The following is a 24,738-nucleotide window of genomic DNA, read 5'->3' as shown; positions in this document are numbered from 1 at the left end:
GTGGTGTGTTGCTCACACCATGTGGCAGCAGTAGCCACATCTTTTAAGCTCTCCTGTCCAAACTGCATTCATTCTAGGGCAACGTTTTTTATGTTGTTCGTGAATGTTTTGCTTGCATGTCTGTATGCGTACCATGTGTGTGCTCTGCCTGCAGAGGTCAGAAGAGGGCACTGGATCCCTGGAACTAGAGTTACAGTTGTGAGCTGCCATGTGGGTGCTGGGACTAGAACCCAAGTCCTCTGTAAGAGCAGCCACCTCTCTGGTTCCACAACAGTCATTTGTGTGTAATTGAATAAAGGGACCAGATAATTTGGGAATCTGTTTAAACAGCACTTTCCTCCCCTCTTAGCCTACTGTGACCCAGGCTCTGGTTCCTTGCATCCTTTCATCTGGTCTTCACAAGAGCCCGCCCTATTCTTAGGTGTAATTGTCCTCCATTGCACAGATAAGAAACTGAGGTCAGGGAAACTGAGTAATGTCTCCAACACCACACAGCTATTTAAGTATGGAAACCAGAATGTAAAGCAAGAATGTATGCCCTAAGCGCCCTCTGTCCTGTGCATCTTGTAAAATACTCAGACCGCTTGGCAGTCTGGATTGTGTTTTGTGATTTCTGTGTGAACAAGTGGTAACTTTCATTTTTCACTCTATCTTCTAATTTCTTCAAATTCTATTCCTAGCTAAAAACAGTGGCATGTAAAGGAATGAAATGCTGGCTATTGCCTTCAGCAAGTTGATTAGAGGCTTTGTCTTGTTCACCCATCAGCATTTGGACTTTGTTTATATTTTTCAAGTCATGATTTCTCAGGGGCTTCGATTTTTCTGTTTCTTGTTTTGTTTCTGATTTGGGATAGATATGTTTCACAGAGTTTAAAATGGTAAGGTTTACAAACATCCATGGTTTAAGCTATGCTGCCAAGACATATCAAAAAAGTACTTAACTGTAAATTCCTGTCATTTGGTCAGTCCAAGTGTGTTTGGCCTCAGCACAAGCCACTAATTCAAATCAGTTCCATCAGAGCCCTGCAATTATGTGTCTAAAAGTAAAGTAGAACTTGGATGCTGTGGTTGTACATTAAAAGGTCACTGAAGCAATACGAATATCTGATCCAGCCATTGGGCAGAGCTCGGCTTTCCACTGTGGGCATTCAGACTGCTCCCCGGCAGTGCAGCCTCTGCATTTTGTAAGACAACACATGCAGTTTGGTAGACTGCTTGCTACTAGCCCCAGAGTTGTATACTGCTGGGATTCGGAAAACATGTTTTTCTGTCAAAAATGCTGACTGTGTAACCTACCATGGCCTCTGTGCACATCATCCTTTTAGTCTTAAAAAGTAGAAGTATCAGAATCTCAGATATGGTATAATGATGTGGGCATCAGGTCCTTCCCGTTGCCTGGTCACTGTCTTCCATTCTGGAAATAATTGTCACCCAGGTTTAGGAAGGAGATTGGTGCTCACTGGAAAGCTGGGGGGAGCTCCAACTTCTAATAGTTCTGGTAAGATTTTTGCCTAATGCAATTTCCTTTCTACTGGTATCACCATTTCACACATAGTTATAAAAAAGAATGTGGCAATGCCCTGATCCATGGTAGTAATCTCTTCTGTCCTGTGCCTTCCTAGTGTGCGCTTCACCGTGGTCAGTGATCCTCCAGAGGATGAGCAGGATCTAGAATGTGAGGACATTGGCGTTGCTCACGTTGACCTGGCTGACCTGTTTCAGAAAGGAAGAGACATCATCGAGCAAGATATTGATGGTACGTATGCAAGCATGGCTCTATCTGCACAGCTACCAGCTGTCAAAGCCCAGGCTCTCTATTCAGACCTCTCTGCTGCCTGGCAGGCTCTGCTACACCTCAGCAGAAGTGTGGCTGTGTGGCTCAGATGATATCTGCTGCTGTTGAAAGCCTGTCCCTATATTCTCCCCCTTCCCTTCCCTATCCTTCCCTACCCTTCTGTGCCTGATAGAGAATTTCAAATAATTTTGCTTCATAGGAATTAACTAAAGCATTTCTTAGTAATGGGGGTAAGACACTTGGCTTTAAGCTTGTTGTTCTCAACCATGGCAGCATCTTCTCAAGGCTTCTCTAGTTCAGGGCTGCAGACAAAGGGTAGGTCTGTCCCTTCTGCTAACTCTAGGATTCTGACAGTTAGAGTCTTCCTCACAAACTGTATCCTAGATATTTGCCTTGCTAGGTGTGAGTCAAAGCAGTGCCTCATTTCTCCTTCTGTTCACCACACATACAGAAAGAACTGTACTTTCTAACCATAACCAAGGAAGGCCCTGGCCACACACAATCAGTTGAGAAACTCTCACTGCTGCCACTTCAGACTGGCTAAGTTAGCGGAGCCCTCTCTGACACTTTGTGCTGGTCCTATTGATTTACCTGTTGAGGCCACAGTTAGATCACTTAATAAGCACCTCCTATGGACCAGGATTCTCCAGTGCTATCGCAGCTATGTGGAGCTACCTATACTGGACACATGGCAGGATTCAGACAGGAAGTCAGATCAAGCCAAATGATTACCCAAGTTAATCAAATAAATAACTAGGAACATGTTTGAAATCTTCATAAAGTATGTATGTCTGACTTGATGGCAGCTAGTTACTCTTTGGCACAGAGCAAAGATGAAAGAAATAAAATGCGTATATCGCTTTAGTCAAGGCTCCAGAACCGAGTGTCTGACAGGAATCACCAAAATCAGTCTCTATAGCCAGCTCTGCTTAGTGGTCCACCTTTTCCTGTGTGGCCACAGGGGTCACACTTTTCTAACACCTTCCTGTTAGGACCACTTGTAAGAAGCCAGTCAGATGCCCAGGCACTGTTCCTGGTACATTTTAATACCTTGTTCTGTGCCATGTGCCAGTGAGTGGTCTCTAAGAAAAAAAGAAAGTTCAGGAGAACAAGCTGGGTACCACCAGGCCACTGCAATTCAGTGGCTCCTTTCTCCACCCCATACCTACCAACCTTTTCTTTAGGTTCTCACAAAGGTTCATTGAAGTAACACACTACTGGAGCAGTAGTTGTAGTTCATCTATCAAGGAGGCTGAGACTCCATCATTATATTCAAAGAAATAACAAGAAACTACAAGACCCATAAGCACTATCAAACTTACAAACTTGGGCCTTAAATCCCTAACAAATATCTTTTCCTAGCGAATGTGGTCTGGAGGACTGGCCTGACACTAGACCAGGCTGTGTTCAAAGAACCCTCAAGACTTAAATAGTCTGCCTTTGGAACATCACTGATAGCGCTCACTCAAAAAACAAACCTCTGACCCTCAGAGCCCACTCACAGATGTCTTAAGTTCTGTGGGTCTGCCAGATTGCTTTTCTAATTGCACAGAACCATATTTTAAATGAAGTATCATCTTAGGGATCTAGGTGACCAGTCCTAATACTGGTTGCTTCATACCTTTGCAGTATTCCACAGTATGTTAGAAGAAACTCTGACCATGTGGGAGTAGCCATAGTCTTTCACTCAGTAAGCTTCAAGATTACTTGTAAAATGTATGTCCTCAAACAAGGGGCCTTCTCATAGAACTGTGCCTAGCTGAGAAAACTACTGAACATCATTGACCTTTGCTGACCTTCTCCTCAGTTCTTGATGCCCGAACAGACGGTGGCACCATCGGCAAACTGAAGGTGACTGTGGAAGCACTTCATGCCCTACGGTCTGTCTATGAGCAGTACAGAAAGGACTTGGAGGCTTGAAAGAAACTGTTCCAGAGGCATCCTACTTCTAAGAAAATGCTCACATGAAAGCTCAAAGATAAGATTTTGAGTAATCACTCTGGTGTATGTAATCTATAATTCATGGGGAGCTGGGAGGGAGCGCCTGGGTTTAGGCTTGAATGTTCAAGTTTTGTATAGTTTTTGTGTTTGTTTATTTTTCTATCTACTCCTCCCCATGACTGCCACCCCTTAGGACTTCAGTGCTTCTAAGTGGGCTACCTTATCAATAATTTATAGCAACATGATAGCATGAAACATCTATTTGCATTTGCAACATTTTCTTATGAAGAACTGGGAGTAGTTCCCATTTTTATTTTTCATAAGTAAAAGCCTAAAATCTTAGGAAAACCAATGAAAAAGAAATGCTTTTTATGTTATCCCTAATTTTCCCACTAAATGGAACGCCTTTGATTAGCCTCATTAAGACTTTTATACTGTGAAGATTTTATTAGAAGCAATATATGAAAATTACTTAGATTAATGTGTTAATCTTCCTCTTTAAAATGCTAATATCTACTTTATGCACATTAAAGCTCAGTATGCATTTTCTTTGATGCATACAGTTTCTATCAATTAAATATAAAGGAGACTTGGCACCAACTTATTAAATTACTCCCAGTTCTGTCTTGTTTTCTTATATACATTGTAGTTGTTCCAGGTTATGTGGTATCAGTGCGTTTTTGATGCTGATGCCAGATCCAGGATTGTATACATACAAAGAAAGTTAGATAGATAGATAGATAGATAGATAGATAGATAGATAGATAGATACAGGAAATTTATACTTTATAAATTAAAGTTATTACATAGAAAAAATTAAGAGTATGGCTCAAATTCTAAAATGCTTAGACATGAAAAGAGATCCTTTTATTATTTTTTAAACTTACATCAAGCTTATACAATGCTGGGATGTATCTGGATATCCAGACCCTCAAAAAGCAGCTCCAAAAGTTAATTTCTAGCTTTTACGAAGTCTTGCTGAAGGGTTTAATTGATATTTTTAATGGAGCTGTGAATCAGTGCTGCAAAAGAATTGTCTCTGGGGGTCTGAGATAGAATGCATTTCATTTTTTAATTTACTTTTTTATTTGTCATTTTCTTCAAAGGATTTTTATAGGCTGTGGGTTTTCACTGTTTGCAAACAGGCTATTCCTTCTTAAGCATATGTAAAGTATTCAGGGAGATAAGTAATTTATTAAAATCTACCTAATTTGCCGTGCTATATTAAATCTCTGCTTCAGTGATCACAGACCATTTCATTTAGAGAATTAGGCATTCCCTCTTTGTGTGATTAAAGTCCTGGAAAATGAGTTCTTTGCTCCTATTTGTGAACATTCAAAGCCTGCTAATGGCAGGAAGATGGAACAGATTATGAGACAATTCATTACAGTTTAACAGGGGGAAAAGCAGCTATAATGCAAAAATGCAAGTATGAATATCAGTGTATAGCTGAACCATCTGTGCTCCAACAGCCTCGGTGATGACTCCTCCTTGGGAGGCTTTGAAATGACATCCGTACGATATTAATTTGTTGGCTCACTTTGTGGGACCAGTAGAGTATGATCTGACCACAGAACTCTATAAATTCTGTCTGTACCATTGGGCACCCCTGTCCTCAGGCCTGCCATCTCCAAGAGGAATCGTGCTCTCATCAGACTGAAAATCTTCATAACAACTCATTCCTCTGGAACCTTCTAGTGACCACAAACATCTGCAGACAAAGCCTCTCCAGTTCTAGTAAACAACCACATGTTTGTTGTCACTTTAGCTGGCTCTGAGCTCATCTTCTTGGCCTCCCTTTCTAGCTTTCTTTGGCTTTGTGCAGCTACGGTGTCATTAAGGCCCATAATATTCCCTGCTGTAATTTAAAACAGCCAGATTATACCCTGGGATTAGCCGAGTGGTTTTTGAGACATTTATTGTGGTATGCTCCTAGGAGGCATGCATTATTGTTTTAAAATGTTATATCCAAAACTAAATAATGCTTTCTGCAGGGATGAAAATGGAGTGGTGCTGACTTCTTAGCATCTTTAAGTGGAGACAGGGAGGTTTCAATCCAAAAACCTTCTATAAATGAGTCAGCTGTATAGTGTTTATACCTCAAGTAAGATCATGGATTCTCCAGGCTTCTCTCACCTTTGTATTTACTAGCTTGAAAATTCTCAACCTCAGACTCCCGCAAATGTTCCCAATACTAACTTCACATGTAATGGTGACTAACGGGTTCTGAAGGAGAGATCAAGTGAGTGTCCTCACTTGAAGTCCCCTGGCATCTTTGTCTAGACATGTGTTAACCAGAGTTCACTGAAAAGTTCACCTCCATGGGTTTAGAGTACTGTGCTGTCCTCTGTGAATCAGGCTTGCTCTGCTGAGGCTGGCTGGGGAGTGGGGGCTTGCACACACACAGACACAGCCCTAGAGGGGAGCATGCAGCGCTCATAACTGCACAGCACACTCAGCACTCTGAAGCTAGAATGCTTTTAGTTTGGAAATATAAATAGAGATGTGATGTGGCGTGTGGGACAGTGGATTATACATGGTTTTCTGCCTACTGTAGTAGAAATGTCAAATTCCCAGCCACTGTCATGAGAAGCAGTTGACAAAAATAAGTTTTATGGTTTACAGTGTGGTTTACGTAGAGAACATTTCTCTTCACTCTCAGTTTCAACATGTTTTCTGAATTATCATGGTTTGTTGCCATTTAACTTAAATTAGTTTTTTTAAGAATAAATAGAGACTATGTTTAATCAAATAAAGAAAGTCCACATTGAAATTCTGCTGTTCCTGCCATTCATTTGTTACCACAAAACACAAATAATTTCTATGTGTCATGAAGAAGTGTGGGCTGAGACATGGTCATGTGATTTGGGAGGCTCTGCGTGCACCAATGTTCCCACAACAAAACATAAATTATTTTAGTAATCTGACATCAAGAACTGTGACAATGAAAACCAGCTCTTACACATGTTCTAACAAGAATCTGATTAACATTTTTGTGGATATGGAAAATAACTTTTTTTAGTCAAGCTGGCACTGTTGCTGAATTTAGAATGATTTCCTTATGTACAGAATTGCAAAATGTGAATCATGTCTGTGAACAAATATGAGAATAAAATGTGATCTTTGTGCAACACAAAACACCAAGGAAGAGGCTTTGGCTTGTGAAATGATCAAGTGATTGACAGTGGAGGGATGATCCCAGCAGTAAGAGTGTACATTAGTAAGTCACCCACGCCCAAAGGCCTCCAACCACCTTAACAAAGAGAAGCTAAAGCCATGATTTATTATAGATTGGGCACCACACCTAATTAAATCCATGAGTAGGAGCAAACAGTATTACATCCCTTTTGTTCCAAAACAAAACAGCCTCTAGGTCAACCAGAAAATATCAGAGTAATAGAAACAAACATCTTAAAGCTAAGCATACAGAATTAGAAAATATCCTCTTTCATCTTGCAAGGGAGAATTTTTCACTTCTGTCTCAAAATGTTACCAGAGGATGGCACCTCACAATCCTGCTCCTGGAAGCCCACGCTGCAGGTATGGTTCCTTTTTTCCTAAACACTTTTCATTTATTTTTGTTCTCTTTCCTCTTTTTTTATTTTTTTATTTTTTGTTTGGTTTGGTTTGGTTTGGTTTGGTTTGGTTTGGTTTGGTTTGGTACAGGATATCACTATGCAGCCCTGGTTGGCCTGGGACTCACTATACAGATCATGCTGTCCTCAAACTGATGGAATTCTGCCTGCCTCTGCTGCCTGAGTGCTGGGATTAAAGACAAAGCAGGCTTACACCATCTACCCTGGCACCACCTTGTTTTCCAAATGACATTCCAAATGCTATGTGCTCTGGAGTGAAGTCCGGGCACTGTCAGACTGAGTGTGGCTCCCCGCTGAGATCTGTACCTCTTTTTGTCCCTTCACACTCTCCAGACAACCACGTACTCATTACTATAACAGCCTCATTTCTCTGTTCACTAAACACATTTTGTTTTGTTTTGTACCTGAGCTTCAGCTCACAGAGGCAGACCCTCAGTTAGCTCTCCAGCAGTCCTGGTCAGAAGCAAAAGGCAAGTTTTATAAATGTCTAAAATAACATTATTCCAAAAATCAAGATCTTTGGCATAAATTCACATGATACTAACAGCAGGAGAATTTTTGGAAGAATGCTTGAGATATCTATTCTCACAACAAAGATTGACTTCTCTCAAATGCAGACAGGCACACCGAGTCTGTACACATTAGGGCAGCTTAACTGTTTTCCTATAAGACTATGAGAGTTCACAGTAGAAAGACAAAGACAAAGGCTTTGTACTGTTCGAGGAAACAGTGGGCCATGCATGTGTTCACCCCAGCATGTGTGCACCAAGAAACTTGGCCTCAAAATACAGCAAGCAACAGGCAAGAGAATATTACAGCTGCATTAATTTTAGTCCTGGGTTTGTAACCCCCAGAGAGGGCAGATCAGAGATGTTGAAAAGGCATATTTAGCATGATCACAAAGCTTAGCCAGAGATAGAACACACATGGAACATTCAAAGGAAGATCAACAACATATTCAACCGTAAAGGAAATCTCAGTTTCCAAAGGCCTCAGATCTTGTAGCCCACACTACTCTAAGCCAAAGGCAATGAAATTAGAAGCAGATAGCAAAAAAAGATAGCTAAGACACGATCATTTCTAAACTCTAAAATGCATGTATTCATTTTCAGTCAAAAAAAAAAAAAAACCTTCACACATTATTGTTTGGGATTCTAATGGGACATGAAATAGCCCATTCCTACAGCGGAGTGAGAAGCGGAGCCTACAGCTTTTTGCATGAATGAGGGAAATAAGTGTCAGCTCAAAACCCATTGCCAGCAAGGCATGGGGTACATATACCAGGAGGTCTGACTGAATTCAAGTGCTAGAACACAGATGATACAAGCAAAGGAGAGAGACCAGCCAACCTGAGAGGCAGAATATTGAGAAGCAGGTGTGAGGCCTGCTGTTGTGTTTAGAATGTCCTCTAGAGGTTCATGTCTTAAAAGTGTTGTCATCAGCCTGGGTTGCTATTGGGAGCCTAGTAAGAAGAGGTTAAGTTACTGGGGGTATGTTCTTAAGGAGATATTGAACCCTAGCCCCTCCTCTCTCTTTGTCCCAGATGCCCACTCTGTCCATTCACTCTGACATTCTGCCTTGTCGCAGGTTGGAAATGACACGCCCAAGTGATCTTTGGCTGAAAACCTGAAGCTGTGAACCAGAATTAATTTTACCTCAGATATTTTTTTCACAGCAGCAGTAAGCTGACTAACTCACTTGACAGAGTCAGATGCAGTGGAGAGAAGGCCATTTTGGAAAAGGAAGATAGTCCTTGGAGATGTGTACTGAAATAAAGGAGGAAAACAGGTGAAACCATGGCTCCACAGGAAATACAATAAATAAAATTAAATTGTCAATAAAAAGTAGACATTTATTGCAGGAGCTAAACAGGTTGTGGCAACAGAAGAGGGCATTGTTGAGCTAAGAAACTTGAGTTCTCCCAAACCCATCTCTATTGGGAATTGCATTAGCTGGTCCAAGAACATCCACAATAAAGGTTCTAACAGAAAGGGAATCCTGCACTCATCTTCCATAAGAATAGAAGATGAGGATCGAACCTTCTCAGCAGCTGTCAGTTGGATATCAACAAGCTGAAGGCAACAAGACAGAGCAACTGCCGGTTACCCCACCAACCAGTAGTCATCCACATCTGGACATATTTGGGTGCTGTTTTTTTTAATGAATAAAAATTTTAAAATAACACAAATACTAAATGCCTATATGCTCATTATACGTCAGAGTACAGATGGTTAAAGTCTCTTGCTACATACCACCCCTAATCCAGACCTGCTTCCCACCCACCAGTTCACCATTTGTATGTAAACACATACACATGCCCACAAAATATGTATAGAATTGTTTTGCTTTTTATTTACATAAGTGTCAGACTGTAGACATTGTTTATACAGTTTGCTTTTTTCCACATAATTTTTTAAACCATGTTTTTGAAGTCCACCCTTGTTTCTGGCATTTCAGTGCCAAAATAGAGGAGTCTGTGATTTTTAGAATGAACCCCCCGAAGCAGGGTGGTGTTCTACCCAATGTTAGTGAATTTGATGGTCTGAACCACCCTTCTGTTGAGAACATCTAGACATAATTTAAAGATGTCAAAATGTCATCTGTGTACCTGGGATGTCAAACTACAGGGTCCAGCCTAATGGCAGCCTGGAAGACAAGTCTAGACTGGGGCTGCTCTCCCCAGAGGCACCTGCCAGGTTGAACAGAAGTGTGAGAAACTAAAGAGAACCATCATAGGCCTCTGGATCTTGAAGGGAAGAAGTTGGTTTTGGACTACAAACCCAAATCCTCTACATTAGGTTTTTAGGACTAAAAACCTAAGACATCAAGACAATGGTGATGGAAAGCAGACCATCTAGTCTGAAACTCTGTTGTTATTCTCCCCACCCCTGAATGGATTAAGGTAGTCTCAGGTTGCTGTGACCACAGCCTATCACAGTCAGAGGCCTAACTCTAGAATTACCTCAAATTACTACTACAGCTTATAACCAGTGTTTGCAAACTACACATTGAAAGTAACAATTCAAAGAGTCAAAACCTTGTGACAAAGCAATATCAGGTAAAGTTGTCGAAATCACTTCAAACAATTGTCTAGGAACTTCCAAATAGTATCCAATATGATGTCATACTAAAAGACAACCTGAGACATTTTGAAGAGGATTGGACATTATTTTAAGATGCAAGTGTAAATCCTATAAGTGAAAATTGCAACTGAAATTAAGAGTTGACTGGATAGTCTAATCAAATACCACTAAAGAGATTTAGTGAACTGAAAAAAAAATAAGTAAATAAAAGTACCTTTTTGATGCATGGAAGGAAAATAGAGAATACTAAAGAGAAGGAAAGAGAAAGGATGTAAGGTCACATGGGAACTTATAAGTCTGAAGAAATGGAAGAGGAAAGGAAACACAAAACCAGCTACCAAAAGTAATGCTCAAGAATTTTCCAGAATAAAAAAGGGCAGATTTATGAATGACTTATTGCAAGGCCAGCAAGATGTTTAGTGTGTAAAGGTACTTTTCTTCATTCCTGATGACCTGAATTAGCTTTCAAACACCCATTTGAGTCTTGAAGAAAGAAAGTTGGTATTAAAGGCCCAAGCAAGCCCTCCACAATTTGAGTCTGGACTCTGAAATCATGAGACTCACATAACTATGGCCTCTCTCCCATCAATCACAAGTTTTTTGCTAAGTATACTGGAGAAATGTTCCTCTTTGTGTCCATTTTATGAAGTTGGCTGCTACCAGGTCTGGGGATACTGGCATCTGGAGCTGTGAAGACAAGGTCATCTGGGGGCCACCAGAGTGAAGTTTTCCAGCGCTGGTATAGGCTGGAACCATTGTGAGTGGGAGAGCAAGGCTGTTGAAGCAACAGCCTTAGTAACAGCAATGGCTACATGTTGACCTCAGCAGCAGCAATGGCTGCATATCTTTTACAGTTGAAGCATGAATAGTGTCCAGAAAGTGTTTAGAACACCTAAGTTGTCATAATGACAGGCAAACCAGTTGCAAAGAAAGGGATGGAGATGGTTCAGTTAACAGGTTCAGCACTAGGGGAGGTCTGGTCTGATAACTGTCATTGAAAGGGTTGTGTTCTGAAACACCTCCCTGCTACCACCACCACCAATTTAGCTTACTTGAAGAAAAAAAACGAAATACTAAGGTTACTATCATTCACATGCTCAACAGTGTTTGATAGTGCTAAGGCAATAGCTGAAGAGTCTCAGAAATATAAGGAGTAGGATGCTACATCTTTTAGACCTACCTCTCATTCTTTACCTTCAACTATTCATGATCATTAACGTTCCAAGCAAACTCATGACCAATGGGATCAGGATGCCCTAGAAGACAGTTGTTTTGATGGACAAAGGAGATGTATTCTGTGTAGGTCCTCAAAGGGTCTAACAGTATCAAGCCAAAGCACACACAGAGGTAACCAATTTAAAAATACAGCTGTGCATTGGCTTCTCCATCCTACATTCTTATTCCTCCCAGTCCCTCCCTCCTGAGTCTGAGACTGTCTGCAGGTAAGCTTTGTTGAAGATCTGCCTACTTTCAGGAAAGCCAAGCTAAGAGGACAGACCACTAAAAGTGGCCCTATGAAGTAAAATAAAGGAGTGGGACTTGTGTTACAAGTGAGATTTGGTCACTCAACAAACTGATAGGGAAAAAATGACATCATTAATGATAATTGATAATGAAATTGATTAACTGAACAGTGATTAACTGAAATAAATATGTGAGGAAATGAAGCATCACTTATCAGCTACATTCTGGGTTTACGACACTCTTCTTGGATTTTCAGCCAGTGGTGGCACATGACTTTAATCCCCAGCACTTGGAAGACAGAGGAAGGTGGATCTCTGAGTTTGAGGCCAGCCTGGCTACACAGAGAAACTCTGTCTCGAAAAACCATAAAGAAAGAAAGAAAAAGAAAAGTTTTTCAGAGGATGGAAAATTGCAAAATCAAACAGCAGCTTGAATTCAACAGAACATGCATTACAGCATTCCTCCTGAATCAAGTAAGAGTAAACAATTGCACAGGGCATAAAATCACAGATCAGGAATCTTCAAATTCAACTGGAAGTTGAAAACCTTGGACTTCTAAGGTGGGGAATTGGTTTTAGGAAAGAATTTGAAGAAAAATTAACTCTAAAGTTAAAATATACCTAAGAGGGGAAAAATACAGCTGAATATAGACTGAGAAAAGGAAAAGATAGTGGGTAGAAGGAAAGAGACAAGAGACTGATGGGAAATAAAGTAGAGATCAGTGAGAAAACAGGCAGATAGACCAGGAGGAAAAGTGGGACTGGAGATACTGGTAACAAAATACAGTGATTCCAAGCGAACATGAAAGAGCTAATAAGACAGTGCCCCTGCAAGAAAGAGCTGCCCAGCAGGGAGGGAAACTGCTTCCAAGCATTCAGCTTTGAAAATCTGAGCAGTTATCCAACCAACTAAAACCACTCAAAATTACAGCAAAAGAAAACAATCCTCTAGTGTTCTAGGCAGGAGAGGAAGCTTACATGAAGAAAAGAAATCAGATAAACACGAGAGCTCTCCGGAGCAAAGATGCAAAGCAGGCTGTAGTGAAGAAGCCTGTCACAAAGCTTACAGTACATGCCAAGAGCTCCAACTCCACCAGCCATCAAATATTACGGGTCTAGGGAGGTGGCTTTCACTGCAGTGACATTAACATGACATAAAACCAGCTATGTGAAAGTGAACAGTTTGGTGGCATTAGGTCATTTACAGTGTCATACAACCACCTCTTTCTACTTCGCAAACATTTCCATCACTCCATGAGAAAAATACTCATTTACTCCCTCTTGCCTACTGCCAGTTTCAAGATAACCTGTTTTGTTTTGTTGTTGTTGTTGTTTTTATGAGTTCACCTATTCTAGGTATTTTGTGCAAATGGATCTTATATACCCGACTCCTTACATGTCTTCAGGGTCCATGTTGTAGCATATATCAGTACCTTATTATTGTTATGGCTTAGTAATATGCCATTGTGTGAAGATACTGTTTTCTATCCATCAGTTGATGGGTAGACATCTGAGACATATGGGTTGACTCTGCCCTTTGTATACTGTGAATAGCATTGCTATGAACATTTAGGTAGAAGCATCTATTTGTTTGGTTTCAACTCTTTGGGGTGTATATCTAGAAATGGAATTGCTCAGCCATGTGATGATTTTATGCCTACCTCAATCTATTTTCCACAGCCTTGGAACCATTTCAAAGCACATTGTCAGAGGAGTGCTAGAGCCCTAGCATTGAGTGTGAAGCAGTGTCTCCTATGGTTTTATGTGCATGTCTCTGGTAACTAATGGTGCTAAGCATCTTTTCATGTGCTTGTTTATAGAATAGCTTAAACATTAAAAATGTGAGAATATTATACTAATGGCACCTTTCTGAGAATTTACTAGAATACAGTCTTCAGCTAAATAATATACAAGTGAAGAACCTTAAGGGAAAAGCCAGGAACATTGACTATACAACCAAAGATGTTAAGCAAACCATAGCTATACATAAGAATAAGAGGAAATGTTAATTTTCATGCTCTGAGAAAGTAGAAATAATATTTTTTTAGTTACAGGAAGAGGGAAAATACAAAAGTAGAATATATTAATTTCACCATAAATAATAAATGAGTCAATGGTGTCATTTGAAGTAGGTAAAACACACAGGTGGGAAAGGGGAGAAAGGAAGACCATGTAAACAATTAAAGTCAGTGGAAAACAACCACCTAAGCAAACCAGGAAGCTTTTCTGATCACCAAAAGATTGCTTTAACAGATATAGAGGCAGAGACTAGAGAGTGGCAAGGTGATAAATAGAACATGCACAGTAAAAATATACAGACAATAAGTCTGAGAACAAGCTTTAATTCATAGTAATAAATTTAAATCATCTTAGCACACTTAAGAAACAAGTTTTTGGTCTGACTCATTTTACAGAACTCAGCCCTTCACTGTGAAGCAGTGCCTCTCTAAAAGACAACAAATCAAAGGGATGGCAAAGCCTTGGGCCCAAGCACAGGAGGGAAGCAGCTGGTATCTCACAAGACAGATGCCATCCATAAGAAGGCCGCCTACCAAGTGCTCTCTGAGTCTAAGGGCCGTAATTCACAGCAAAGACCCTAGCAGCAGACTCTGTGAAGCACAAATGCAAGGCAGAGAAGAGAAGCACAGGAACATACGTTAATTAGAGGGGTGGCCATGTCCTCTCTGCTCAAGACAGGGCAAATGGGGAGACGAAGGAGAGGGGAGGAGAGGGGAGGAGAGAGAGGGAGGAGGGGGAGGAGGGGGAGGAGGAGAGGGAGGAGGGGGAGGAGGAGAGGGAGGAGGAGAGTGGAGGAGGGGGAGGAGGAGGAGAGTGGAGGAGGGGGAGAGAGAGGAAAGGGCAGAACATAACCCTTAAACAGACCTTATAAATACACACATACATTGAACTTTTCAGCCTTATAAAACACAAAGTATCCTTTTTTTCTAAGTGCTTGGGAACATTTATGGAAATTGGTCCTATATGACGTACCAGGATAAGTTTAATAAGTTCTACCAAGAGGAAATAAAATCAATAACACTGTCTTATCACAATTCAATAAAACTGGAACTACATTTTTTCAAGGCGAGAATGTTTTTCCACATGAACATTTTTAAATTATTGAACAGCTCATGGTAACAAAAGTGACCCTAAATAACCAAAGCAGGCCTACGCAGCAAGAGCAAGCTGATCCTGTAATAGCTGATCAAGTCAGGCTGCTGAGCTGTAAGAACAAGTCAGCATGGTACTTGCTCAAAACAAGACAAGTGAACCAGCAGAATAGAACTGAGAGTAGAAATCAGCACCCCACACAGCTATTGACATATAATTATGACAACTTTTTAAAACAACAAACACTAGAAAAAGATAATCTCGGGCTGGAGAGATGGCTCAGCGGTTAAGAGCGCCGACTGCTCTTCCACAGGTCATGAGTTCAAATCCCAGCAACCACATGGTGGCTCACAACCACCTGTAATGAGATCTGACGCCCTCTTCTGGAGTGTCTGAAGATATGTACAGTGTACTTACATATAATAAATAATAAATAAATAAATCTTTAAAAAAAAAAAAGATAATCTCTTCAACAAAAGATGCCGGGACATTGGATTTCCACATGAGATAGGCAGATCCCTTTCCCTCACCAGAGCAAAAGTAAAAATGTAAGGCCTGTGTTGTAGATGGCTCTGTGCTGCTTGCTCTCCTGGGAGAGGCTGTCTGGAATGAAGAATGAGTCAAGTAGGTGAGCCACATGGCTTCTTGTGAACCAACCCCCTAATGAATAAAGGAGCCAATCACTGGGCGAGTAGGTGGGACTTCTAGGTTGGATGGCTGAAGAAAGGAAGCAGAGGAGAATTAGGTACCTTTCAGACAGCAGAGGGGTAAGATGTAGCTGCTAGAGTTTCCCAGGATCGTGGCGGATCCACCAAGGATTTGCCATCAGAGGAATCAGATTTTAATAAGGCTTACAAGATGAGGTTTTAGTTGTTGCACCCAGTGATTTGAGTTACCATTGTTTCTAAACTTAAGTCTGTGTTTTCCTTCAACACAGTGGCTCATCTGGGTTCAAGAGAAAATGGTACAGTGGCAAAGCATGGGTTTGCCTGAGGTGCTCCACAAAGGCTGTGGGGGATATGAAGCATGGGCTTGGCGTGGTCACAACTGGCTATTGGGAACCTAGTGAGCTGGGTGGAGAGACTGTGGAGTTCAGAGTCAGAATCTCTGCAAGATAAAAAACAGGCCGGCCATTGCCTGCCAGTGCATGTGCAGCCAGGCTGCCAGGGGCAGAGGCTCAAGCACAGGAACGTGCGGGGTCTTTTTTAATATTTCCTGCCACAGACCTGGAACTGCAAAACTGCTTGAGAAAAACAGACAAAACTCTTAAAGATGTAGGCAAGGAGCTTCTGTCAAAGAACTCGGCAGAGGAAATAATCCAAAGAATTGACAAGTGAAGCTGTGTGAAGTTAAAAGGCTTCTCTGGAGCAGAGGAGCCGATCAGGAGAGAAAACAACAGCCTACAGGATAGAAACAGATATTTGTTGACCATACATCTGACAGGGATTAACATCTAGGATATGTAAGGAATGCCAGCAGTTAAAACCCCAAAGAGCAAGGCGTCTCATCAGTAAATAGGCAAAGGAATTGAACACATAGTTCTGAAAAAAAAAAAAAGGAAAAATATGAAAGGCAATAACTATTTGGAAAATCTCAACATTCTTAGTCATCAAGGAAATGCAAATGAAACTTGGTTGAGATTTCACACACTCAAGTCAGAATGACCATCATCAAGAAAAAACCAAATCTGCAAAAATGTGGAGAAAAGGAGCCTTCTACAACAGTCGGAGAATGTAAACCGACTGAGCCATTCTGAAAATTGTTTACATATATCGTATATATTTATAAATATACTTTATATATAATGTATAATATATAATTATAAAATAATACACAATACAATAAATAATATATCTATTAGCTACTGCATAGACTTAGAATACTCTAAGACAGCACACCACAGAGATAGTTGCATGTTCATGTTTACTGCTACAATACCCAAACAAGAAGGAACCAGCCTTGATACCTATCCACAGATGACTAGATAAAGGAAACATGGTGGAGCTAGAGAGAACCTCATTGGTTAAGAGCACTAACTGCTCTTCCAGGGGATCAGTTGAGGTTTGATTCACACCACCCACACAGTGGCTCACAACTGTAACTCCAGTTCCAAGGATCTGAGATTCACCAGGCAAGTCCAAGCATGCAGGCTGTCTGAGGCTTCCTAGTGCTGTGGCCAAACCCCATGACTAAAAGCAGCCTGAGAGGAAGGGGTTTATTTGGCTTACATATCTCAAATCACAATCCACTCAGGGAATTCACAGCAGGGACTCAAAGAGAGCAGAAACTTGGAGGCAGGAGCTGATGTACTATCACTAATTTAGACAATGCCCTCCATACAGACCACCTACTGCCCAATCAGAGCCTCAGTTGAGGTCTTTTCTTCTCAGATGACTCTGGCTTCTGTCAATGAGCCATCAGCACACAGGCAAAACTCCTAAAGACAGAAAAGTAATTTTTCTTAAAAATTTTTAGACAGGGCTGGAGAGATGGCTCAGGGGTTAAGAGAACTGACTGCTCTTACAGAGGTCCCGAGTTCAATTCCCAGCAACCACATGGTGGCTCACAACCATCTGTAATGAGATCTGATGCCCTCGTCTAGTGTGTCTGAAGACAGCTACAGTGTACTTGTATATGCTAAATAAATAAATCTTTAAAAAAATTAGACAATATAGTATATTTCCACATGATGGAATTTTATTCAGCCATAAAGAAGAGTGAAATTATGTCATTTGCAGGAAAGTAAGTAGAATTGGAAACCATCATGTAAACGAAATAAGCCAGACTCCAAAAGACAAATGCTGTGTGTTTCCTCTCCTGTGTAAAAACCAGTGGTTGGGGCGTGTGTGTGTGTGTGTGTGTGTGTGTGTGTAATGGAACGTGGGATGTTATATATTTGGGAAGAGGAAGGAGGCCAGCAAGTGGGAAATGGAGATGAGAATTGGGGAGAGGGAATATGAACTAGGTACATGATACACGTGTGTGAAAACATCACAATACAGCCCATTTTCTGTATGCTAACTAAAAGAATAAAAGTCACAGGACATGCAGGACAGGGCCTGAGTGCTGCACAGGCTGTTGCTGTCACTGTCCTCGCTGTCACTGTGCACTGAACCTTTGTTGGCCATCTTCTAGGGTGGCTCAGTCATGCTGCTACTGTGCCGGCTGAACCGACTGAGGAGGCTGTGTAGGCGCTTGGCTTGAAATCTAATGTGGACATCACTTCATGGACTGCGAGCACTCTGTGGGGTGTGATCTGTCCTTCAGAGGCATACTCCCGTGTTCACACTCTGCCAGGTTCTCCTCCTTTTTTGTACCTGTTACCAATGTGAACAGGAATTTTGCTTGCAGTTTATTTTCAAATTAGCCAATAATATATTTTTTTAAGATATCTACCATCTCTACAAAGGGGAAACATAAATGAAGACCTCATTGTTTTTTTTAAGGACTGATTTGTCAAATGCTACCTATCAGAATCTTAAAGATGCAAGTAAAGGAAAGGCCAGAAGAAAAGGCCACATCACATATTTGTAAGCACTAGGATCAATGTGCAGCATGAATCAAGCCAAACTCTAATTTCAAACGCCAGTAAGTGAAGAAAACATAAATATAATAAGCGGGAGGAGAATAAAAACAAATTAATTGGATTAAAACTCAAGTTGTACTGATAACTAAAAAGATAATTCTATGAGACAGTTCTCTAGACAGATCTAATCATTACAAGAAGACATTGTGGGTACAAATTAAGCATGTCATTCAGAGATTAGCCAGTGACTGAGGCATCCTGAGCTAGCAGGTGTCTGTGCAAATGCCTAATTTTCTAGAAAATCCCCTTATCAAAATCATCCTAGTAGAGATGGAAAGTTTAAAAGATCAATTTTCATAGAAGACAAATTTACTATCAACCTATTTAAAAAAGAAAGAAAGAAGGAAGGAAACTTTGTTTTATTGGGGATTCTGAAGAGCCCTTCAAAATCTAGATACTTTCAGTGTGCTTCAGAGTGCCAGGAAAGGGAGGAAAACTTCAATAGCCACTGAGTGAGACAAATAAATTTTAGAATTGTAAAGGAGATAATTAATCTTGATAGCCGTCTTGACAGGATTGGAACCACCACGTAGCTGAGCCCCCAGGACATCTGCTAAGGACTGGCTTAGGTTGGCTTCTGACCATCCATGCCTATGAGGGATTGCCTTGACGGAGAAGGCCCACCTTGTGTAGTTCAACCACTCCACAGATGGGGACTCAGTTAAAGAAAAGAACAGGAATGAGTTGGACACAAGTACCCATTACCCAGCTTCCTACTACACATGCAATGTATGGGACAAACTGTCTCAAGCTCCTGCCACTGTGATCTCTGATGTGGCAGAGTAAACCTTCAAACTGTGAGCCAAAGCCACTTCTGCAGGTGTTTTCTCACAAGAAGAGTACTAATCATGCACAAAAAGGACATATACATGAGAGATCTGCAATAGAATCTCATGGATGAAGAAGACTGCAGTTAAAAGCCTAAGTAAGAGAGCAGCAAACAAATGGAGTACCACAGGGGCTGGAGGGATGGTTCAGCAGTTAAAAGGACCTGAGTTCGAGTCCCAGAAACCATGTTAAGCAGTTCACCACCACTTGTAATTCTAGCTCCAGTAGGATCTAATATCTCTGTCCTCTTCGGGTACTCGCAAACACACACACACAATTATAAAAATAGAATAAAAAGAAGATCATATTTAAAATATAACATTGTGCTTAAATGGTGTCTATTTGAAGAGTGTAAATAGGGCATGACTCAGCTCTAAAGACTTCATGCATATCCACAGCTGGCACACCAAAAGTGACATATCAAATGTTCAGAGAAAAATAGACTACTCAATAATGGGGTTGACCTTACTGAAAAGGTATCTAGAGAAACACAAATAGGATCCTTCACATGTCAAAGAAAATAAACTCTAGAAACCCTGTAGAAAGCCAGCAGCTCCCTCCACTTCCATAGGAGCACTCTGAGAAGGACACAAAGGCATGTGGCATAAATTTGACTGCATGAAAATGAATGTCTGTTTAGGAGAAAATTGATAAAAATAAGAAAAAACTTGGAAAAAATAGCTGTTAAAAGCAAGAAAACAGCTTATTTTCCTAATGTACAAAGTGCTTCTAGAGAAAGCAATAAAAAGAAAAACCAGCCCACAGAAAAATGGGTGAAAGATTGAAAAGCATTCACAGAAAAGCACACTTCAGTGACTTGGCAAACTGAGTACCATGTTGTTAATGACTAGGGCAGGATGGAGCATAAAGAATGCTTTGAAGAATTAAAACACTAAGTGAAGCAAGAAGGACACAGTTTTCAGTCACATGATTGACAAGGTCAAAATTTTTATAGGGGCTGGAGAGATGACTCAGTGGTTAAGAGCACCGGCCACTCTTGCCAGGGATCTGGGTTCCACCCCCAGCACCCACATGGCCACTCACATCCATCCGTGACACCATTTCTAGGAGACTCAGGCTCATCTTCACAGGTACTGCATACACATGGTACACAAATATCCACTCACATGAAATAATTTGTTTTGTTTTATAGAACACTCCTCTTTGGAAGTAAAGCTCCCTATAGACACTGTGTAGATGAAATTGGGAAAAGTACACTTTTTTGTGTGCCAAGAGTTGAATTTGGGCACTATGCATGTTAGAGATGCACAGAGCCACACCCAGGTCCTGCTTATCATTTAATCCACTTCTAAGATATCCAAAGGTAACACACAAGAATGCTGTCATAGCAGTGTTTGAAAAAAATCAAAATTGAAAACACTACATATCCTGCAGGGCTCTCACTCACAGAAAACACACAGCAGGCAAGGGAATAGTATGCCGCTGTGTAAAAGCAAAGTGGTCACTTAACCACACCCGTGTGTAATCATGACTGAGATCCACTCAGGTCAGCTTTGCGCTTAAATCAGAAACATATTTTTGTATGGTTCTAAAGGGTAGAAGTCCTGACAGTGGCAGCAGGACTCTCGCCCCTGAGGGTACCGGAGCAAGAGCTGCCCCTCTCATTGGCTCCTGGGGATTTCAATACTTGTTATTCTTCGTGTTGTTAGTCCCCATCACCGCAGTCTGCTTTTTCACTGGGCATTCTCCACTGTGTGTGTGTGTGTGTGTGTGTGTGTGTGTGTGTGTGTGTGTGTTTCCAAACACATCTTGAAATAAACACAGTAAGAGGAAGAATAGTTTGCGACATATGCAGTAAGTATTTAGGAAGGTGTTTGTGAACACCCTGCAATGTAAACACAGCACCTCTGGAAACACCAAGATGGAGATGGAGAATGTGGCTTCTGCTGTCAGGAACATGACAGCTAATGACTGAAGTCCATGAGGAACTTTACTATACTTACAGCCATATCTTACAGTTTGTTAAGACATACCTCACATGAAAGATTCATCCATTCTGGGAATCCTGGGCATTGATTTTTAATAGAATCAGACTCAGAGTAAAAGCGCTTGCCACTCAAACCTAACAACCCGAGTGCCACCCTCGGAACCCATGTTAAAAAGCTGGACACACAGGGATCACAGCTGTAATCCCAGGGATCCTACAGCAAGGTGGGAGACACTGACAGGAGAACTGGTGAAAGCTCACAGGTCTGGACACTGCTTAGAAGCAGAAACAATAAGAAACAGCCTGCCTCAAAATAAAGTAGGAGAGAGCCAGCTGGGAGAGCCAGCTCCTGATGTGTTGGCTTTAAACCTCAATACACACACATACACACACACACACCACTGTGCATGCCCATATACAATAAATTAACAGACTCCTAAACAAGTATTTACCAATGAAGACATACAAACAAGAGAGCCCATAGTGTAGCTCAATGGTACACACTTGAATAGTATGCTCAGGACCTAGAGACCAATGAGTTTGGGTGGGTGGCTTACTTACTGAGTATGGGTAAGAGTTTACTGGCAGGATTGTGGGAGACCCCCAGAGCAGCCATGCTGGAAAGCCTCACACAACACAGACGATAGCTTCATCATTGCCACGCATTAACCTCTCAACCTAATGGGCAGAATTGTACACAGATGGCTGGAGATGGTGGCTGAAATCTCAGGTGAAGATCTGATGATCCTCTCCACCCCTTCTTCTGAGGACATGTCAGCAGTCAGCACCCCTGTGATGGCGCTGTCTTAGAAGCAGGCCAACCTAATGAAGATGCTTGTTTTGTGTTGAGGACTGTGCCCTACAGACAACCTGAAAAGGTGAGTAGGTGCTAGGGCTGAGTTGCATTGTGGGTGGCCATGCTCTGAGACGGGAAGATTCTGTAAGAATGCAGATGGGGTTGTTTCTTGCCCATCAGCTGCTTTAGCATGAGAAGCATGCGTGTTGCACCAAGAAGAGACACTCACTAGACATAAATTTTCCTATATTCTCCATGCTGTGTAAGACGTTTTGGAACTGTTGTGACTGAAGACCGAAAGATCATCTGCCTCCTTCCCTCATTGTGAAACCAACCGCAGGCAGTTTTTAATCTGTGATGAGGCAGAACCCATCTAGCATTCTGCATAAAGTCTGGGTGTTTGAAAACAAGCCGCAGGGGGGTGAGAGAGTCAGCCTTGGAGGGAAAGAAACAGGCCGCTAGCATGTACTTGAGTATTCTGTGTGACTGTGGCACCCTCTGTACCGTATGCAGTGTCAGTTAATGAAATTGTCCTTTCACATGGCACTTAAGAGAAAAAGAAGCGTCTAGGTATTGAGTGATGGTCAGTACTGTTTATCAACTTGACTCCTAGGAGGCAGGCCCCTGGGCACACCTGGAAGGGATTGTCTAGATGAAGGTTAGCCTCTGAGAATATCTTCGAGGGGTTATCTTGATTTAAGTCAGTTGTTGTGAATGGGCAAGACCATGCCCTGGCAGAGATCCTGAACTGTATAAAATGGGAGAGGGCGAACTGGGCACTACTAGCATGCATGCGAGCGTGGATCCATTGCTTGCCACTCCTGACTGTAGATGTACTGTGAACAGCTGCTTCAAGCTCCTGCTGCCTCGGTTTATCTGCTGTGATGGGTTATACCTAGAAGTGTGCAATATAAGACCTCCTTTTCCTTACATTATCAGTCAGGGTATTTTTTATCACAGCAACAGAAAAGAAACTAAGACAGTCACCCTACAAAACATTTCTTAAGAAATGATCTGTTTCCACACGCAGACAAGGATTTGGTCTAAGACAAAAAACAAACAAACAAAAAACCCAACCCTTTTCCTTCACAGCTTTGGTTTTGTCAAGGTAGGATAGAGGTAGACAGCTCCAAGGTCAGAATTGTTGGTTTGAACCAATCAACTTCAGGCAGCTCCAGGATTCTGTGTACTTTTCAGGATGGGAGACTACAGCCGTTGGCTAAGCCTCAAATCCTGCTCTAGTTAGCGGCTTGTTGCCTTCAGAAAATGATGATCTGATGCGAGCTTTCCTAAAGTCTAAAGTGGGAGAAGCTGGTGTTGACTAGGATACAAAACAAAATTTGTTTAGAGAAGAAGCCGGCCCTGGTTAAAGAGGCAATCAGTTCTTCCTGCCGGGCCTCCCTTGAAGCCTCGCTCTCCATTCTTCTCACCAACAGTAAATAGGAACCATTGGTTACATGTGTAACAACTTAGTGTTTTTCCTCTCAACTTTTATCCACTGTTCAACAAGGGGGCACATATTCTTTCCACCTGTTCTGATTGTCGTTGGTGTTAGTAAACGAGAAAAAAGAAAACCTTTCCACTTGGGTTTCCTCAGAGAGAGTTAACATCTGATTTTACATGGAACTCTTTAAAAGAAAAAAAGAACAACGGAGCCCGAAGCACTCCTTGCAGAGGGCGTGGAAGCATTTGATGTCCTAAGGCTTGTGCGTAAAGGAATGTTGTTTTGAAATGTGTAGTGAAGGCAGGGAAAAAGATCCAAAGAAAGTTCCCATTGAGACAAAATCAAATCAACTCACCACCTCACATGGACCAGTGGGCCCCCTTGGCTCTGTGCCCAGCATTTGCATCCAGAGTCCCTTGAAGCCTGGGTGCCTGCAGTGATGTGTGAACATGTGGCATGTCCCTGGGCAGAGGCTCTCTTAGAGTCTAGGGGGACCCTTTTGTGTGTGTATGTGTGATGGTCAAGGAGGTTGCAGGAAGTACACCAGAGGCACATAGAACTTCTCCTCCAGCCGATAATGCAGTGGTTCTCGACCTGCGGTTCACGACCCCTTTGCAAACCTGTCCCTTCAAAACTATTTACATTACAGTTCATAACAGTAGCAAAATTACAGTTTTGAAGTAGCAATAAAATGATTTAATTGTTGGGGGTCACCACAACATGAGGAACTGTATTAAAGGGTTCAGTGTTAGGAAGTTTAGGGACCACGGCTCTAAAGGTTCCTAAAACAAATCCACTCAAGTAGAAAAAGTATAAAAATGTATTCTTAGTGAGCACACAGGAGACCACCAAGTACAGAACTCATGGAGAGGAGCTGGGCTTTGGAGATTGTGTGAGTGTGTTCCCCAAAGCTTGATCCCTGTTGTTGGCAACATGGGAGCTAATGGAACCCTTAAGCGGTGTGTGGCTTGGTAGGAAGTGTTAAGTCATGGTTGGCATGCCCTTGGAAGGAAACAATGTAGTTGTCCTGGGAACTTGGTCAGTTCTGAGAGGGGTGTTATAAAAGAGCAAGCCTGGCTCCTCCCTGCTCACCCTCAGTTTCTGTCCCCATGTGACCTCTCCTGTTTGCCTTCGTTCCTGCCATGAT

At 41.6% G+C, this 24,738-nt stretch overlaps 1 protein-coding gene and 1 long non-coding RNA gene across 9 annotated transcripts in view; one reads left to right on the top strand and one right to left on the bottom strand.

The window, feature by feature from the left end:
- Rpgrip1l (RPGRIP1 like) overlaps window positions 1-6,509 on the top strand; it is a 100,604-nt gene extending 94,095 nt beyond the window's left edge. For all 8 annotated transcript variants that reach the window (XM_031340846.1, XM_031340837.1, XM_031340842.1 and 5 more), the window contains 2 exons: window positions 1,623-1,756; window positions 3,603-6,509. In XM_031340846.1, coding sequence (XP_031196706.1) covers window positions 1,623-1,756; window positions 3,603-3,715 — 247 coding nt within the window. In that variant the 3' untranslated portion in view covers window positions 3,716-6,509. The remainder of the gene's footprint in view (window positions 1-1,622; window positions 1,757-3,602) is intronic.
- Window positions 1-24,738, bottom strand: part of LOC116069850 — an 88,829-nt gene that overhangs the window by 43,326 nt on the left and 20,765 nt on the right. The gene's annotated exons all lie outside the window — the stretch shown is intronic.

This window comes from Mastomys coucha, unplaced genomic scaffold, assembly GCF_008632895.1.
Source record: "Mastomys coucha isolate ucsf_1 unplaced genomic scaffold, UCSF_Mcou_1 pScaffold22, whole genome shotgun sequence".
Classification (NCBI taxonomy): Eukaryota; Metazoa; Chordata; class Mammalia; order Rodentia; family Muridae; genus Mastomys; species Mastomys coucha.
This window is presented reverse-complemented; position numbering and strand designations above follow the sequence as displayed.